At 37.2% G+C, this 18513-nt stretch overlaps 2 protein-coding genes and 1 pseudogene across 6 annotated transcripts; 1 reads left to right on the top strand and 2 right to left on the bottom strand.

Moving 5' to 3' along the window:
• Positions 1-1845: 1845 nt before the first annotated feature.
• On the bottom strand, positions 1846-5483 carry LOC137720678 (protein RMD5 homolog). Of its 2 annotated transcripts, none has more exons than XM_068459775.1 (2): positions 3958-5277; positions 1846-3637 (listed from the first exon to the last, which is right to left on the bottom strand). In XM_068459775.1, the coding sequence occupies exon 2, from the start codon at positions 3571-3573 to the stop codon at positions 2413-2415; it is 1161 nt and encodes a 386-aa protein (XP_068315876.1). In that variant the 5' UTR covers positions 3574-3637; positions 3958-5277; the 3' UTR covers positions 1846-2412. The 2 variants fall into 2 exon arrangements, with proteins under 2 accessions (XP_068315876.1, XP_068315875.1); XM_068459774.1 differs by lacking the exon at positions 3958-5277 and adding an exon at positions 5353-5483 and having other exon boundaries at positions 1847-3637.
• A 1827-nt stretch (positions 5484-7310) lies between these two features.
• On the bottom strand, positions 7311-11622 carry LOC137721504 (protein RMD5 homolog). 4 transcript variants are annotated; one of them, XM_068460598.1, is made up of 2 exons: positions 11472-11622; positions 7311-8968 (listed from the first exon to the last, which is right to left on the bottom strand). In XM_068460598.1, exon 2 carries the CDS (start codon positions 8902-8904, stop codon positions 7744-7746), a length of 1161 nt encoding a protein of 386 aa, XP_068316699.1. In that variant the 5' UTR covers positions 8905-8968; positions 11472-11622; the 3' UTR covers positions 7311-7743. The 4 variants fall into 4 exon arrangements, with proteins under 4 accessions (XP_068316699.1, XP_068316698.1, XP_068316700.1 ...); XM_068460597.1 differs by having other exon boundaries at positions 7311-8918; positions 11472-11620; XM_068460599.1 differs by having other exon boundaries at positions 7311-8992; positions 11472-11590.
• Positions 11623-14776: 3154 nt separating this feature from the next.
• On the top strand, positions 14777-16029 carry LOC137719842 (protein ALP1-like; annotated as a pseudogene).
• Positions 16030-18513: the final 2484 nt, after the last annotated feature.

Below are 18513 nucleotides of genomic sequence, written 5' to 3'. Positions count from 1 at the left end.
GAAGTGCGAAAATCAGTTCCTATTTTGTAAATCCCAATTCATTTGTTAGTTTATTATTTCGAAATTATTACATGCAGCTCAAGCTCAAGTAGATAAGACGTCTAACCATTCACCTGATGTCTTGTATTTGGATTCACCTCTCTCACTTGTATCACAAAAATAAAATATACATAAAATATAAAAACAAAAGGAGGAAAGGAAAGAGAGAGATGTGCACATGTTCCCTTTTCCATCATAATGTTAGGAGAGGAGGGTCATTCCCAATCAATGGAGATCCCACGATTGTCACAAATGAAATGGGGGTCATGAGAACTTGTTTGGATACGATGCATGCACGTTACTTTAATACAAATTATATATAAGTGTGTGTGTGTGTGTATGTATATAAGTTTGTATGATTGTATCACCACAACCACATTTAAGTTTCTGAATTGACATGCCATCTTCCCTCCTTCATATAACATATATTGGTTTGTGTGAATCTGTGTGATGCAACTATTATTGGCAACGTCCTACAACTTGATGTGTTTTTTTTTTGGAATAAATGATATGATCATACTATGGGGGAGAGGGGCGAGTTTAGCCTCATAATAGACTAACAATAATGTTGTTCAAATTTGCTTTCGGCGAGAATCAAACTTAAGATTTCTCACTTACAAATGAAGAGGAATATCACTAAATTGTAATATTAAGTGGCTACAACTTGATATTTAAAACTCACTCAAATAACTTGTTTGCGGATATTCACTCTCCGAGAATGTCATTTTGTAATCGAACATTGAAAGCTTGTACATTGAAAGCTTGCGAGCAACCTAATTTACCAAAACAAACAGAAATGTTCTCCGGTCACCAAGTGAAAGCACATTCATTCATTCTCCACTTGTAATATCCAATCCAATTCTTAGTCACCATACGACCAAGAGAACAAGACTCACAAAACAAAACTTGTAAATATATCAAGATGTCCAAATCTCCACCTTTAACCAGGAAATAATCACATGCTTCGTATAATTAAGAAATAATCTTCCCCTCCCCTGGAAGTAACTAGTAAGTAACTAATCACATGCTTATATTCATGGACCACTTACATTCCCATCATATTTACTCCTAATACTATGACTTGAGTTGCACGTTAGTAAAAAGTTAAAAAGGTAAAAATAATAAAAAGGTTCTCAAACACTTTAAAAGGCTAAATCTTTACATAAAGGAAGGGAGGTGACAGTAACTTAAGCTTGCAAAAAGGGCTTTGATTTATTCTGAATCACACACTCTTCCTTCTTCCATGGTTCTCTTCTGGTCACTGGAAACACTTTTTAGGGGGAAAACTCATCATTTCCTTAAATTTCGCACAATTTGGAAGCACTTTTTCCATGAGTGGCTGCTTTTTTTATTGCTGCTGCTGCTGCTGCTTTTCAAATGTGCTCATCTCAAAAGCACCACCAAAATAATTTATATCCCAAAAGGCATATCCATATAAGCTTAACACTATAACTCTGCCTACATAATTCACCACCATGGTATGATTACATGTGCGTGTGGAACTGTGGGGGTATCCTAGTTACCACAACGTGTGACATGAACAGGGATTCATAAGATTACGTAATTCGTTTGTTCGTGTTAGCGAGAAACAACTAAAGGATTAAACTATAGAGTAAAACCGTTACTCTCTAGTGAAATAACAGTCGGGGTGATAACAGTATAGTTCACGGGTTCTTTCTTCAAAACGGGGGTCTTTCGCTATGAATGGAGTTCGAGGGCTTATTTGCAAAGAACCCTCGTAAACATAAGAAATATCCAAGATGAATGAAACTTTTCTCAGATCATGGAGGCAACAAGAAAAGAGGAAAGAAGCCAAAAGTGCCACTCATTATCTTTCCGGAACAACAAACAAGATAAGAATCCAAAGATCTATCTAAAATTTGTTTGCTAAGACAAGAAATGGAGAAAGCTGACCTGATTGAATTACTAAAAGTACAAATTTACTCTGAGTTGTGTTGGTGAAACAGATACATATAAGAGAAAAGTGAGAAATTATTGAACAGCCTTTGTAGTATCGGATCAACACTTAAGGCCGAAGCCCGAGGAGCCCGCTACAGTTTACATTTCCCAACAGGAGATAGCAGCAGAAGTATAACCACACATCCTTGTCTTGGGATGAGGCAGCATGTCCTTGTCTTGGGATCCAGATCATGATGCATTCAAATTAGTCACAGGGAAGTGGATTTCTTTAACCGCCGGCCAGTAAAAAGAATTTACCATTTACAACAAATGCTTCAACAAACCAAACAAACTGGCTTTTGACACGGCACCATAACCACACATCCTAACTACACAACACAGCATGACTAGTTTCCACAAGCTTTACCCAGTGTGGAAGACACACAGTTGTAACTAGTTCCTTTTGCAGATACATCAGAAAACAAGCGGCCTACACTGTGCTGAATTGACATCGGAAGGACAGTATGGACATTTGAAAGATTTTGTACCGTTCTTTGACATCTTCGTAATAGACTGCTTGCAGAGCACATGTCCACATGACATCAACATAGGTGGATTTTCTTCTGTTGATTGTTCCTTTGATACTGGACACACAAAAATAGAATGGAAATGAAACTCACTGTCTAAATCCACTGGTACAGGTAACTGCTTCATAGACTGCCATTCCTGTCTCTTTCCTGCCATTACATTCATAAACTTGAGAAGAGGTGGCAAACCACGAATCCCTGCCTCCATGGTCACACTCAACGGGCTCTTGTAAGACTGGCCCAGAATATTGCAGAACTGCCTGGTTAGCTCCCCCGTCACTTTGTCCCAATTGGCTTGTGATAATAAGTGAGAGTATGGGGAGTGTTCAAGCCTTCCAGTCCACAGAAGAGCCCCCATGAGCTTTTGTATTTCAACCATATGGTCGGAAGCAAAAGGAGCAAGACAAGCTTTTGAATACTGGAGAGCTCTATCTCTATTTCCCTTTTGCACTAATTCAACAAATTGCAGTCTGTGAAGTTTCAGTAATAGGTCTGATCCATTTGGTTTGAGTTTATCGGAGTTAAACACGGCCCAGTTCAGTGCTGGCTCTAGATTCCGATGTTTCATTGCATCAAGTATCCCAAACAATTCCTGAAACTGAGATTTCATAGCCGATGCAGATTCTGATTCCCCAGTCTCACTTGTAAAACAATCACCAACTTCGAATAGGCCCTGCCGATAGAAATGGCTGCCAATTATCTCATTGACTGTGTGGGTATCAAAGTCAATGTTTCTATAAGCCTTGGATATATCAGGAACGAATGATTTCTCCAGAATTTTTGGATACTTGCTAAGTGCTAGGTTCAGTTCCTTCTGCGTGCTTTCCAACTGACTGAGTGGAGCTATATCTTGTAACTTGGTTTTAAGATCGGCAAATGCAGACTTACAATCAATCTGAGATTCACGATCATTAGATGATTGTAGCTTCTGTAATGTCTGCTTGATTTCTTTGTCGATCAGATCGAACATTTCTTGAGCTTTAGAGCTTGACAGCTTTTGTTTCTTTGTAACACGATCAAATGCATCTTTAATGGCAGTCAGCTCCATTTTTATTTATACTACTGTAGTGGTATCAGCAGTAGTTTGTGATGGGAAATTAAGATGAAGGGATCTGCACAAAAAAGAGGAAAGAGTTCTTATAAGCTTAAAATGTTAAAGCATAGTGTACAACTATATCTTATGAAAATGCACATGAGAAATCAAAGGCCTGATTGGAAACTGCCAAATACATTCCTATACACAGACATTAAGAAACAACATAAATAAGGTTAGCTTAACTTCACATGAAATAGTTTATTCTCAAAACACGAATAGAGAAATACACACCAAAAAAAAATAAGGATAGGGCTTTTCACATTTAAGGCCTTGATAACATCACACTTTACAGAAAAACAGTTAAAACTCAATACTTTAGAGAAAAACTTAACTTACTTCGTAACACCATAGGAATTTCACAACTAAGAATCATTTAGAACATGACAAGTGGATAGATGAGGGTTTTTATTTTCCTTCTCCAATTGAGCTCTTCAAGTGTTTTTTCTAAAAAATAAAATAAAAAAACCTTATAGTTAGGGTGTTTTTCTAATTTACAAAATAACGATATGGAAGAATAATGGGTGCGAAAGTTCATATTGATGGCTTAAAGCAAACGAAATATTCTTACAAAGAAAATCTTTGGCGAACACAGCTAATCAGGTGTCACAAATTTACCAAAATGTAGAAGAGTCCCTTGACTCATTCAAATGATATGGAAAATTGTATTTCTCACATATTTTGGATACCATGTGATTTATAAGTGGCTTTAGTCTCCCTATGCTTTATTTCCTCCCAACGGGAGATACAGATCAACCATATGAGTTTGGAGCTAGTTAGGCATTGGACCCGTGCAGCAAGAGCTATGGCGAAGTCATCTTACACACTAGAACAAACAAAGATTGACGGTGCATTTCCAAATTCTTTCCACATTTGTCTATTGCCCCCAAAAACAGACAGCCACCTTAACATACAATAATTTGGATATGCAGTGTACATAAAGTGAAAGAAGTATGGTATTTGTGCAAAATATAATGTGAGAGTTAATTCCCTACACTAATCGCCTTTCGCATTAGCCAGGTAAAAATCAGAGAGCGTAAAACAGGTGAAAAATTTAAGTCAGTTAAAAGACTAGAATTAAACACTTGCACTTAATCAAACTTCTTCTTGGTTGTTACTGGGAAATTGTAAATCATTTACAGACGTATTATGGCACGAGAATACTAGATATCCTTCCCAGATTACAAACTGGTTCAAGGGTCAACCATTTTTTTATTTTAATATTTTATACAGTTATGTTTTAAACTACTCCAATCTACAGGGAGAGAGATTTGAACTCAGATTCAATGGAGGGAGCACACTGTACTTGCCAACTAGCCTAATTCGCAGCGGAAATCAGCAATATGGTATGAAAAGGGAAAGCCTTGACATACTAAAAGAACCGAAAAATTCGACATGCTGGGTCAATTTTTTTTAGGGTAATTAACATAACACTAAGTATTACGATGATTGAACAGCTAAACTGCTATATAGAGAAGTCCAATACAAGCTTCAAGATTTGTTTTTTCTTTTTATTTCAGAAATCAAGCGATCGATAATTCCCTCTCTTTGAGATTTCAAGTGATGCATATGAATTAAACTGATCAACGCAAACTAAAGATTCATTGAACAATCACATCTGCTATTACCTTCAATCTTTCATCTTTTCTAACTTGCACAATTGAAAGAAATTTCATATTTCTGTGCCGTGAGAGAGAGAGAGAGAGAGAGAGAGAGAGAGAGAGAGAGAGATACCTTGAGATGAATTCAAAGTTGGGAGAGTAGTAGCGAAGGGTTTCTGCACAGCAGCCGGAGATGGCAAAAGAGAGTTGCAGATCGGAGAAAGAGATGGCGAATATGTGTGATTTAGGTTTTGTCAGTTAAAGTTCTAGGGCTTGATTTTGTAAGATCAATGATTGTAAAGGGTAACACGCTACCAAAACTCTGTTTTATTTTTATTTTTCCCCGGATAATATTTTCTACTCTAAACACTTCATGGTCGATTAATAGAATTTCGTGTTTATAATCCAAAACAATTCATATTATATATTATTGTAAAAAAGAAAAGAACAAAAAGATCATCTCTGCAAAAAGAAAAAAAAAAATCAAGTAAAGCTAAAGTCGTTTAGTCAATAAATTATAACAAATAAATAAACGTTGTCACATCTCGCCCTGGGCGGGACCACTTACTGGGCCCGATTCTACCGCAGCACGATATTGTCCACTTTGGACCCCGACCACACCCTCACGGTTTTGTTTTTGGGAACTCACACGAGAACTTCCCGATGGGTCACCCATCTTAGGAATGCTCTCGCGCGCTACTCGCTTAACTTCAGAGTTTCCATGGAACCCGAAGCCAGTGAGCTCCCAAAAGTCCTCGTGCTAGATAGAGATGAGAATATAAATATAAGGATCACTCCCCTGGGCGATGTGGGATGTCACAATCCACCCCCTTAGGGGCCCGACGTCCTCATCGGCACACACGCGACCAGGGTTAGGCTTTGATACCAAATTGTCACATCCTAGTCAGGGCGGGACCACTTTCCGGGCCAGACTCTACCGTAGCATGATATTGCCTCGACCACGCCCTCACGGTTTTGTTTTTGGGAACTCACACGAGAATTTCCCGATGGGTCACCCATCCTGGGAATGCTATCACGCGCTACTCGCTTAACTTCGGAGTTCCCATAGAACTCGAAGCCAGTGAGCTCCCAAAAGGCCTCGTGCTAGGTAGAGATGAGAATATACATATAAGGATCACTCCCCTGGGCGATGTGGGATGTCACAATCCACCCTCCTTAGGGGTCCGATGTCCTCGTCGGCACACACGCGACCAGGGTTAGGCTCTAATACCAAATTGTCACATCCCGGCCTGGGGCGGATCACTTCCTAACCCTGCTCCACCACGGTAGCACGATATTGTCCGCTTTGGGCTTACCATTCCCTCACGGTTTTGTTTTTGGGAACTCACGAGTAATTTCCCAGTAGGTCACCCATTATGGGATTACTCTAACCCCCTTCTCGCTTAACTTCGGAGTTCCTACGGAACCCGAAGCCAGTGAACTCCCAAATGGCCTCATACTAGGTAGAGATGAGAATATACATATAATGATCACTCCCTTGGACGATGTGGGATGTCACAGATGTTTTGTAATGCTTTTATCGAATTCGTCCAATTGTTTGTATATAGTTCAATGGGTAAATTTTTAAGATTTTATTGATAATAAAAGCTTTACATAATGCTTTATAATATTAACGGTTTCGATCATAGACACAAAGTTTTGTAAATCACTCACGAAATATTTCAAGGAGGAACGCCAAGTTAATTCCTTTTTCTTTTGTTTACCCTTTTTCTGCTTTTTGTCTGTTAAAAAAAAAAAAATTATTTGTTTCATCTTGGTAACTTGAAAATAAATCAAAGGATATAAGCCTAGGGGTGTTTTTGGACGGATCGAACCGGAAATAACACTTTCAATTCTCATTTCAAAATTTTGGAACGGGATCGGATTTTCAGAATCGGAGTAATTCTAAAAATTTTAAAAATTCACATCATTTATATTTTTTGATATTTCTTTGAACTTCCTCATAAATGCAAGAAAATTCTTGTATTTTCTTAATATTTAGTACATACTTGTGTATAAATTCAATTAACTTTTTGGTATACTAGTAGGTTTATCCTTTTTTAATATATATATATATATATATATGCGCCATTTAGAACACCGGTCTGATAATATTCCTCATTATAGTTTACATGACCCAAATGATGCAGCTTTGTAATATCGGGTCAACACTTAGGCCCCAAAGCCTGAGGAGCACATTAGAGTTTACATGACCCAGCAGAAGACAGCAGGAGCAGTATAACTTACTCAGACGGATGAGGCAGCATGTCCTTGTCTTGGGGTCCAGATCATGATGCATTCAAATTAGCCCCAGGGGAAGTGGAGTTCTTTAACCGCCGGCCAGTAAAAGGAATTTTCTGTTTACAACAAATGCATCAACAAACCAAACAAACCGGTTTTTGACACTTTTGACACGGCACCATAACAACATATCGTAACTACACAACACAGCATGACTAGTTTCTACAAGCTGAACCCAGTGTGGGGAGAAACACGGTTGCAACTAGTTCCTTTTGCAGATGCATCAGAAAACAAGCGGCCTACACTGAACGGAATTGACGTCGGAAGGACAGTATGGACACTTGAAAGATTTTGTACCGTTTTTTGACATCTTCGTAATCGACTGCTTGCAGAGCACATGTCCACATGACATCAACATAGGCGGATTTTCTTCTGTTGATTGTTCCTTTGATACTGGACACACAAAAATAGAATGGAAATGAAACTCACGGTCTAACTCCACTGGTAAAGGTAACTGCTTCATAGACTGCCATTCCTGTCTCTTTCCTGCCATTACATTCATAAACTTGAGAAGAGGTGGCAAACCCTGAATCCCTGCCTCCATTGTCACACTCAATGGGCTCTTGTAAGACTGACCCAGAATATTGCAGAACTGCCTGGTTAGCTCCCCCGTCACTTTGTCCCAATTGGCTGGTGATAATAAGTGAGAGTATGGGGAGTGCTCAAGCCTTCCAGCCCACAGAAGACCCCCCATGAGCTTTTGTATTTCAGCCATATGGTCAGAAGCAAAGGGAGCAAGACAAGTTTTTGAATACTGGAGAGCCCCATCTCTATTTCCGTTTTGCACTATTTCGACAAATTGCAGACTGTGAAGTTTCAGTAATAGGTCTGATCCATTTGGTTTGAGTTTATCAGAGTTGGTCACGGCCCAGTTCAGTGCTGGCTCTAGATTCCGATGTTTCATTGCTTCAACTATCCCAAACAATTCCTGAAACTGAGATTTCATAACGGCTGCAGATTCTGATTCCTCAGTCTCATTTATAAAACAGTCACCAACTTCGAATAGGCCCTGCCGATAGAAATGGCTGCCAATTATCTCATTCACTGTGTGGGTATCAAAGTCAATGTTTCTATAAGCCTTGGATATATCAGGAATGCAGGATTTCTCCAGAATCTTTGGATACTTGCTAAGTGCTAGGTTCAGTTCCTTCTGTGTGCTTTCCAACTGACTGAGTGGAGCTATATCTTTTAACTTGGCTTTAAGTTCAGCAAGAGCAGACTTACAATCAATCTGAGATTCACGATCATTCGATGATTGTAGCTTCTGTAATGTCTGCTTGATTTCTTTGTCGATCAGATCGAACACTTCTTGAGCTTTAGAGCTTGACAGCTTTTGTTTCTTTGTAACACGATCAAATGCATCTTTAATGGTGGTCAGCTCCATTTTTATTTATACCACTGTATCGGTATCAGCAGTAGTTTGGGATGAGAAATGAACACGAAAGGATCTACAAAAAAAGAGGAAAGAATTCCTACAAGCTTAAAACGTTAAAGCATAGCGTACAACTGTATCTGATAAAAATGCACACGAGAAATCAAAGGCCTGATTGGAAACTGCCAAATAAGTTCCAATACAGAGACATTAAGAAACAACATAAATAAGGTTAGCTTAACTTCACATGAAATAGTGTATTCTCAAAATACGAATAGAGATATAAACCCCAAAAAAAGGGATAGGGCTTTTCAAATTTAAGCCCTTGATAACATCACACTTAGGCCTTGTTTGGCAGCTCGGACTATACTGACTATTTCTGTCGGATAGGATAAATAGCCACCGGATAGTACTGACTAAATTAATCGGGCGTTTGGTGCAGTATCGGACTAATAACCGTATTATTTATACTGTGTTTGGTACTGAACGGATAAGAAAGGGGAAGAAAAAAAATTGACAAATCTTTGTTTCTTTGTTTGTTGAGATCCGAGACGGAGCGCCGAAGAGTCTGCAGTGGAGGAAACAGAGAGAGATGCAGCGGCGGAGAAGAGGGAGGGAACTCCTACAATAGCCAGAAGAAGATGTAGGGAGAGAATCGAAGAGTCTGCGGTGGAGGAAGTTGAGAGAGATGCAACGGCGGAGAAAGATGCAGCTGCGGAGAGGAGGGAGGGAGATCCTGCAGTAGCCAGAAGAAGATGCAGGGAGAGAAGAGTCTTGTTCTGGGTGGTTGGATGGAACTTGCTGGTGGTGGTGGTTCATGGTGGCTGGCGGAGGAATTGGGTTTTGGGATTTGTGGGATTCTTTGGTTTCTTGGAAGCTACTTGGAATTTTGGGGAGTTTTGATTGGGAAAATGGAGGGAGTGTGGTTGGTTTTTGTAAGCAGAGAGAGCGGCTGGGAAGAAGAAGAGAGAAAGGGGAAACGAAGAAGAAGAACAGAGGGAGGGAGAGAGCCCCGACTAAATTGTCCCGTGGTTTTGGAGAGTATAAGGAAGCGGGTAGTCACCGGATAAAATAGGTGGATCGGATTATTTAATCCGATGGCTATTTAATACGAACGGACTCCGTATAATTAGTACTATCCGGTGCTTTATACGGTGTGCCAAACGAGGCCTTAATAGTTAAAACTCAACACTTCAGAGAAAAACTTAACTTACTTCGTAATTCCATAGGAATTTCACAACTAAGAATCATTTAGAACAGGACAAGTGGATAGACAAGGGTTTTTATTTTCTTTCTTCAATTGAGGTGTTTTCTAATTTACAAAATAACAATATGGGAATATAATGGGCATCAAAGTTCTTATTGATGGCTTTAAGCAAACGAAAAATTCTTACAAGGAAAATCTTCGGATTATGGAAAATCTTCGGAAAACACAGGTAATCAGGTGTCACAAATTTATCAAAATGTAGAAGAGTCCCTTGACTCATTCAAATGATATGGAAAATCGTATTTCTCACATATTTTGGATACCATGTGATTTATAAGTGGCTTTAGTCTCCCTATGCTTTGTTTCCTCCCAACGGGGGATACACATCAACCATATGAGTTTGGAGCTAGTTAGGCATTGGACCCATACGGCAAGGGCAATGGCATAAGTCATCTTACACACTAGAAAAAACAAAGACTGACAGTGTATTTCCAAATTCTTTCCACAGTTGTCTATTGCCCCAAAAAACATACAGCCACCTTAACATACAATAATTTGGATATGCAGTGTACATAAAGTGAAAGAACTATGGCATTTCTGTAAAATATAACGAGAGAGTTAATTCCCTACACTAATCGCCTTTCGAGTTAGCAAGGTAAAAATCAGAGAGCTTAAAAGGGTTAAAAATCTAAGTCAATTAAAAGATTTTGAATAATCACTTGCACTTATTTAGGCTTCTTCTTGGTTGTTACTAGGAAATTGTAAATCATTTACAGGCGTATTATGGCACGGGAATTCTATGATATCCTCCCCAGATTACAAACTGGTACAAGGGTCAACCATTTTTTTTTTCTTTTAACATTTTGTACGGCTATGTTTTAAACTACTCTAATCTACAAGGAGAGAGATTTGAACTCAGATTCAATGGAGGGAGCACACTGTACTGGCCAACTAGCCTAATCCACAGCGGAAATCGGCAATATGGTATGAAGAGGGAAAGCCTTGATATATAAAAAGAACCTAATTCGACATGTTGGGTCAATTTTTTTAGGGTAATTAACGTAATACCAAGTATAAAATACGATGATTGAACACCAACAGCAACACTGCTTTATAGAGAAGTCCAATACAAGTTTGAAGCTTTTTTTCTTTTTGTTTCAGAAATCAAGCGATCGATAATTCTCTCTCTTTGAGATTTCAAGTGATGCATATGAATTAAATTGATTAATGGAAACTAAATATTCATTGAACAATCACATCTGCTATTACGTTAAATCTTTCATCTTTTTTAACTTGCGCAATTGAAAGAAATTTCATATTTCTGTGCCGTGAGAGAGAGAGAGAGAGAGAGAGAGAGAGAGAGAGAGAGTACCGTGAGATGAATTCAAAGTTGGGAGAGTAGCGAAGGGTTTCTGCACATCAGCCGGAGATATGGCGAAGGAGAGTTGCAGATCAGCGTCAGAGACGGTGGATATGTGTGATTTAGGTTTTGTCAGTTAAAATTCTTAGGGGTCGATTTTGTAAGAACAATTATTATAAAGGGTAAAACGGTACCAAAACTCTGTTTTATTTTTATTTTTCTCAGAGTAATATTTTTCTTTGAATAATGGTTAGCTCATCAAGGTTGAGGAAGGATTCATACTCTAAACACTCCATAGACGATTTACATAATAATTTCGTGTTTATAATTCAAAATAATTCGTATTATATATTATTGTGTAAAAAATCATCTTTGAAAAAGAAAAGAAAAAAAAATTAAGTAAAACTAAGGTTGTTTAGTGATAACTTGTAACAAATAGATTGACAGTTTGTAATGCTTTTACCAAAATTGTTTATCATTTTTATATAGTTTCATGGTTAGATTTTTTTTATATTTTATTGATTTTTTGTAGAAAAAAGCTTTATATAATGATTTATAATATTGACGATTTCGATTATAGACACAAAGTTTCATGAATTAGTCACGAAATATTTTGTTTATCATTTTTATATAGTTTCATGGTTAGATTTTTTTTTATATTTTATTGATTTTTTATAGAAAAAAGCTTTATATAATGATTTATAATATTGACGATTTCGATTATAGACACAAAGTTTCATGAATTAGTCACGAAATATTTCAAGGAGGAGCATTTGTTTACCCATTTTCTGCTTTCTGTTTGTTAAAAAAAAAAAAAATATTTATCTGATCTTGGCTTCTTGTAAATAAATCAAAGGATATAGGCCTAGGGATGTTTTTGGACGGATTGAACCGGAAATAACTTTTCAATTTCGTTTTAAATTTTGGAATCGAATTGGATTATTTATATTCAAATTTTCAGAATTTTCAGAATCGAAGTAATTCTAAAAATTTCAAAAATTCAGATCATTTATGTTTTTTAATATATTTGGACTTTCTCATACTTGCAGTTTTTTGTATTTTCTTAATATTTGGTATATGCTTATGTATAAATTCAATTAAGTTTTTGGTATACTAGTAGGTTTATCCTTTTAAATATATATAAGTGTATACTAGTAGAGCTTCAGTGCTACCACCACCTTCTTTTTGCCGTCTACCTTTATTAACAATGTTGCTCGTGGTCATTGATCGGTGGTTCTCTTAACTTCATGGCTGTGCTTGAATAGATGATTGGGGTTCGATGATGAGATCGACGAGGAGATGCTTGGTTGGGGAGATGGATTTGTGCTGGTCGAGACGCACTGGAAATCTCAGTTTTGTTAGCTTTTTTTTTTTTTTTTTTTTTGGTTTTTGTTTTGAGCCTCAACTTTTGGTTGGGTTCTTTTTTGGTTTGTGTGGGTGGTCCACTTTTGCTTGTTTGTGCTTTTTTGTCTTTGAGTCTTTGTATTGTAATTTGTGTTGTTGGTAATGAATTTTACTTTTGTACCAAAAAAAAAAAAAAGAAAAAAGAAAAAAGAAAAAGAAAACTTGAATTTGATAAAACGTATTCATATCCCATCTCTCTCGATTGACATGTAGCCAATTATTACATATAATTTGGGGCCACTCAGGGATATGAATTTGATCTCCTCCAAGCTTGGAACTCCCACCATCATCTGTTTTGTTTATTTATTTCTTCAAGAAATAGAAATATATAGTAGCCACCTCCCCCCAAACCAGACAAATGCTGGCCATACCATATTATATTCATACTTCCATTCCTCTAGTTTGACACATCAATGTCACAATAAACATATAATTGCCTCTACCCCATAGTCCCATCCCAGTTGTTTTTTTTTTTTCTTTAAATTTTTTATTAAGAGGAGAGGGAGAGTTCAAAATATTACATTAATCTAGAAAAAGAGAAAATTTTGAACCTAGAATACATAGGTAGAAACTCAGCACTCTTATTAGTGGGTTACTTTTCTTTCCTCCTCTAAATTAAAGCCACTACCAAACCTCACCTTGTCAATTCAAGAAGCATATTCTTGAAAGTTTCCCTCCATAATTGTTAGATTATGGTTTATTTGAATTGTGAAGTGTGATATGCAGATCAATTTAAAGTTAATTAATTAAGATAAAAATGGATCTATAATTGTTACACATTACTTTCTCCATATGATTGCAATACACAAAGAGAGTTTAAATGAATTATCTATGATATTTATCTTAATGACAACCACAAGGCTTATGATAGTGGGAGCAATACAATTAGGGGGCGTTTGTTTGACCGGATTAGAGGGGATTGGACTAGACTAGACTAATTGCTAGTGTAGTCTCATGTTTGGTTTGCACAAGGATTAGGTTTAATGGGATTAGGGGGGACTCACTCAGATTAATGGCTTCGCTAGGAGTTCTTAGCGAAGAACCCCAAATTCGGCCGGACTCGTAAGACCTTCGCGAGAGAGAACCTCGCTCATCCTGCGAGAGAGAGAGTTGTCGCACATCGCTCCCTGCTTGCCCTGCTCCCTCATCCTCATCCTCCTCAACCTCATCTCTACATCCTGCTCGCCCTTAGCTACTCCTCTTGCCTGGTAAACTTCGAATCTTTGATTTATTTCTTCGATTTGTTTTGCAGATCGTGATATTACTGAGCATTATTTGATTTAGTTGTTTTGGGTTTGAGAAATTTTCAATAATAGACCTCTGCACTTGAACAAATTAGGGTTTTGATTTTTAGGGTCAATTTGAAGATTGAGATTGGACAGTTTGGAATCAGTTGCTGCCTAATTTTTAGTGTTTGAGATTCTTCCATTTGGTTTTGTTTTCTCACTTGGGTTGTAGATCGTGATTCGTATTGGATAAGATGCAGAAGTTACGCTTGAAGAGATCTTTAGACTTTTTGCTTTTGGTTTCATTAAGTGACACCCTAGTGTAAATCTTTGAAAGCATTTACCTTTGTTGTAGTTCTACTATTTTCGGGTAATCTGAGTAACTAGAGGTCCAAGAACTAGGAATCCATTCATTTTGCTTTTGAGATTTCTTCTTTGGGAGTAACTAATTCTTTTGATCCTAATTTTTTTAATTATTAGGTTGGAGCCAAAGGCTTAAATCTTGATGCCTATTTTTTTTTTTTTTTTCTCTTTCTGGGTTTTAAAATTCCCTTGGAACCCATTCCAGTTACATTTATTTGTGTGGGAGCAAAGTGGGTTTGTAATTGTTTGAAGTAAGCTGCTTAATTAGCATGTGGCTGCTTAATTATCATGTAGCTACATGCATCAAATAATTTGTATTTTTTTATGTATACTTTGTGGCGTGCATCAAATATTGGCTTGTGTTATCTGAATGGTATAATAGGGAATACTAATATTGAATGTGTCAACGAATTGAGAATGGATGGAAGGACATTTGGCATATTATGTGACTTACTTCGTCAAGATGGGAGGGTAAAAGATGATGGTTTGGTGTCTCTGGAGGAGCAGGTGTGTATGACTTTACAAATACTAGCACATTATACTAAGAATCGTAGTATTGGTGCTATATTTTATAGGTCGGGAGAGACTATAAGTAGATATTTCAATAGTGTATTGCAAGGAATTTTGCGATTACAAGGTATCCTACTAAAAGTCCCTCAGCATGTGCCTATTGATTCTACATATCATAGGTGGCGGTGTTTTAAGGTATATTGATAATTTTTTCAGTTTTCTCTAAGTTTTAACTAGATATTCCCTTTGTATAAATTAACAAAAGGCCTTATTTATTTATTTATTTTCTATTTTTTTTTTAATTTTTTAGAATTGAATTGCTTGGGAGCATTAGATGGAACGCACATTGATGTGCATGTACCTGATATTGACAAATCTAGATACCGAACAAGAAAGGGTCGAGTCGCAACTAATGTGTTAGGTGTGTTCAGGGGATATGTAGTTCATATATGTGTTTCCGGAGTGGGAAGGCTCCGCATCAGACTCTAGAGTGCTACATGATGCAATTACTAGGCCTAATGGTTTAAAGGTACCAGCAGGTAAGACTATTAGTTAGTCTCAAATTTGTAAGTTAGGTCTAGTTTTGTTTGTGAACTGCAAATACTAATAGGTCCTTTTTTTTTTATTATTTATTATTATTAGGTTATTATTACCTTGTAGATGGTGGTTATACAAATGGTGAAGGATTCCTTGCACCCTATAGAGGAATACCTTATCATTTATCTAAATGGGAGGGACGAACACCTTCCAATAAGGAAGAATATTTTAACATGAAGCATTCTAAGGCAAGGAATGTAATTGAACGTTGTTTTGGCTTGCTAAAAGGAAGGTGGGCGATACTAAGGAGTCTATCTTTCTATCCAATAAGGACACAAGGTCGAATAATTACCGCTTGTTGCCTACTGCACAATCTTATTAGGCAAGAGATGTCTATAGATCCAATGGAGAATTTACCAATAATAGAAGATGGAAAAAAGGAAGGAGGCGTAAATCGGAAGCATTTGAGGAGGAAGCATTACTATCTGTTCTTGAGGATTTTGTTGCTCGGAGGCAACGATGTGACGTAGGTGCTTTCAAACAAGGTACTTTGATTGAAGTAGCAAAAGCTATCAATGTGTTATGTCTCAATTCAAATATAAAGGCAATGTGTCAATGTGGTGCCTTTTGGCATGGGATGTATTTTGTTAATCGTACAATCTTAGGTTATGGCTTCTAACTTAGCTTTGCACTGTGAAATATTCTGGCTAATGTTAACTAGGATTTTGTAAATTATGGGGAATTATTAAGAAGCAAGATTTTGTAAATTAAGCCAACTCGTAATTTTGTGTATGCCAAGCAAGAGTAGTTTCTCAAGCACTCATCCTCACATTGTTTCCAACTCGAATTCGTATCCACTAGTGCCCATGATGTGTTAGGAGTTCTCACATTGGCAACCTTGATGAAACCTTCATCATTTCTGCATGCCTCGTGCTTCCTCACACAACCACTCGATGCATTTTTCATGTTCCACTCAACTTCCAACAAGGGTTGAAACCCTAGGAGGCATTTGCACTTGAACTCGCTCAAGCCTTAAGTTCCTAAGGGGTTACATATGTTGAATGCTCCACACCAACCATAAAACTCGCATTTGCTCAAGGGTTCATACTAGACTAGGTTCCACCCCTGATTTTGTCGATACCGTGTAAATTCTTTGATTAATGCAAAACTATCCATCACTATTGTTCTTGAGATGATCGAAGGGTTGACAATGTCCCATATCAATGTCATTTCATTCTCGTAGTTTGTAGTACATTCTTCCAATTACATATTCCTTAGACTTATTGTTTAAGCATATAACATTTATATGAGACAGCTTAAAACAATAATCTTTGCCCTTTATATTAAACTACATTAGTTTAACATGTGAAATGTCCGTAAAGTATCATCATATGATTGGTTTTAGGGAACATTTCCAACATAAACGTTTGTGATGATGATGGGCTAGAAATGATGAGAGACACATTCTAGTACTAGTCTGTTTCATCTTTAGAGTTTGGGATCTGTGTTGATGCAGTAAAGCTAAAGCTGCTAAAGCTGCTAGAGATGCTATATGTTTTTGGGATTTAGCAACTTATGACTTAAGTCTTAGGCTTGTCAAACAAAATGCGTGAGGGGGTTCAATATAGCAAATTAAAGTTCGAATGAATATTTGTAAAGTGGGAAAACAAGTTTGGATGTGAAAAAGGCAACTTGCTAAAAACCACTTGTTGTCTATTTTCTTGGGGCTATGTGGCTGTTTTAAAATTGGTGGACCAGAAACTGACCAAAATTCCTCCGGTCCTCATCTCACCACCCATGCTAAATGACTGGGAGGGTTTATTTTAGTTTAGTCAGTTTTCTTGGATTTAAGGACACAAAACATGGTTGAAGCATTAAGGTGGAAGCTATTCCGTCTAAGCAAAATGTCCACATTTATAGATCTACCTCATGATTCAGGACAAATAATCTAATCAGGCAGTGCATGTGAATCTTTTTGCGAACATTTTGTCATAGAAATTATGGAGATATAATCATGTCTGGATTTTTGAAATTGTAGTTTCCCAAAAATCAAAGTTCAAAGTAATTAAAATTTAGAAAGTGGATTAATCATCCCAGGCAACGAAGAAAAAAAATTACAAACCTAACTAAGATTCTCAACCAAATTCACTACCTAAAATAACTTAAAACTACAGTGATAGAACAAATCTAAGAAAAGCACCATAAAGTTGAGACTAAAGAAAAAGCTAAAGGGAAAAGGATACGATCTAGAGATTGAGAACATACCCAAAGTTTTGGAGAATGAAATGCAGAAAAGCCCCTTGTATTGGGGATTTCAGAGCTTGAATGCCCGGGCACTTCGATAGTGACAGAAAACAGACAGACGAGTGGTTGAGGGAGGGAGACGAATGAGAGGTTGTGGTCGTCGTCACTGGTAACCACCAGATGGCTAGTCCTCGGAGTGAAGGCGATGGAGTAGAACGAAGGCGTACTAAAGATGGGATGGGTGAGAACAAAATGAAATAGGTTTTACAATTTGGTGGTTTTGATAATTAATTTCAATATTTTTTTATTTTTTTTAGTTTAATGTTATATGTGAGGAATGGTCAGGTGGCTTTTTCTTTTGTTATGTGATGAATATTAAATTTCGTCACATATTAACATTTCATTGGGCGGCAAACTTTCCCGCTCATTTATTTGTGACGAATCTAAAAGTATAAGTGACGCAAAATATTTTGGTATCCTATGAAAATCTTAATGTGATGATTTTCAAAAAAGTGTCACCTATTTTATCCAAATGTGATGAATTTGCATGCGCCACAAAAAAATTTGTCACCTAATCCATGTTTTCTTGAAGTGATTCCCGGAAGTTGAATCTACTAGTAGATCGATTCGGGGAACTGGATAAGGATCTTTTGGGCATGCTTTGTTAAGGTCAGTGTAGTCTACGCAAACCCTTCATTTGTCCTTCACTTTCTTTATTACTATCATGACGTTGGTAAGCCATGTTGAGTGTGCTACTTCTTCTAGGAATC

This window comes from Pyrus communis, chromosome 16 (genome assembly GCF_963583255.1).
Source record: "Pyrus communis chromosome 16, drPyrComm1.1, whole genome shotgun sequence".
NCBI lineage: Eukaryota > Viridiplantae > Streptophyta > Magnoliopsida > Rosales > Rosaceae > Pyrus > Pyrus communis.
This window is presented reverse-complemented; position numbering and strand designations above follow the sequence as displayed.

Bases quoted from the DNA above. Each gene is read 5' to 3' on its own strand.
- LOC137720678 (XM_068459774.1), bottom strand. From the start codon at position 3,573: ATGGAGCTGACTGCCATTAAAGATGCATTTGATCGTGTTACAAAGAAA.
- LOC137721504 (XM_068460598.1), bottom strand. From the start codon at position 8,904: ATGGAGCTGACCACCATTAAAGATGCATTTGATCGTGTTACAAAGAAA.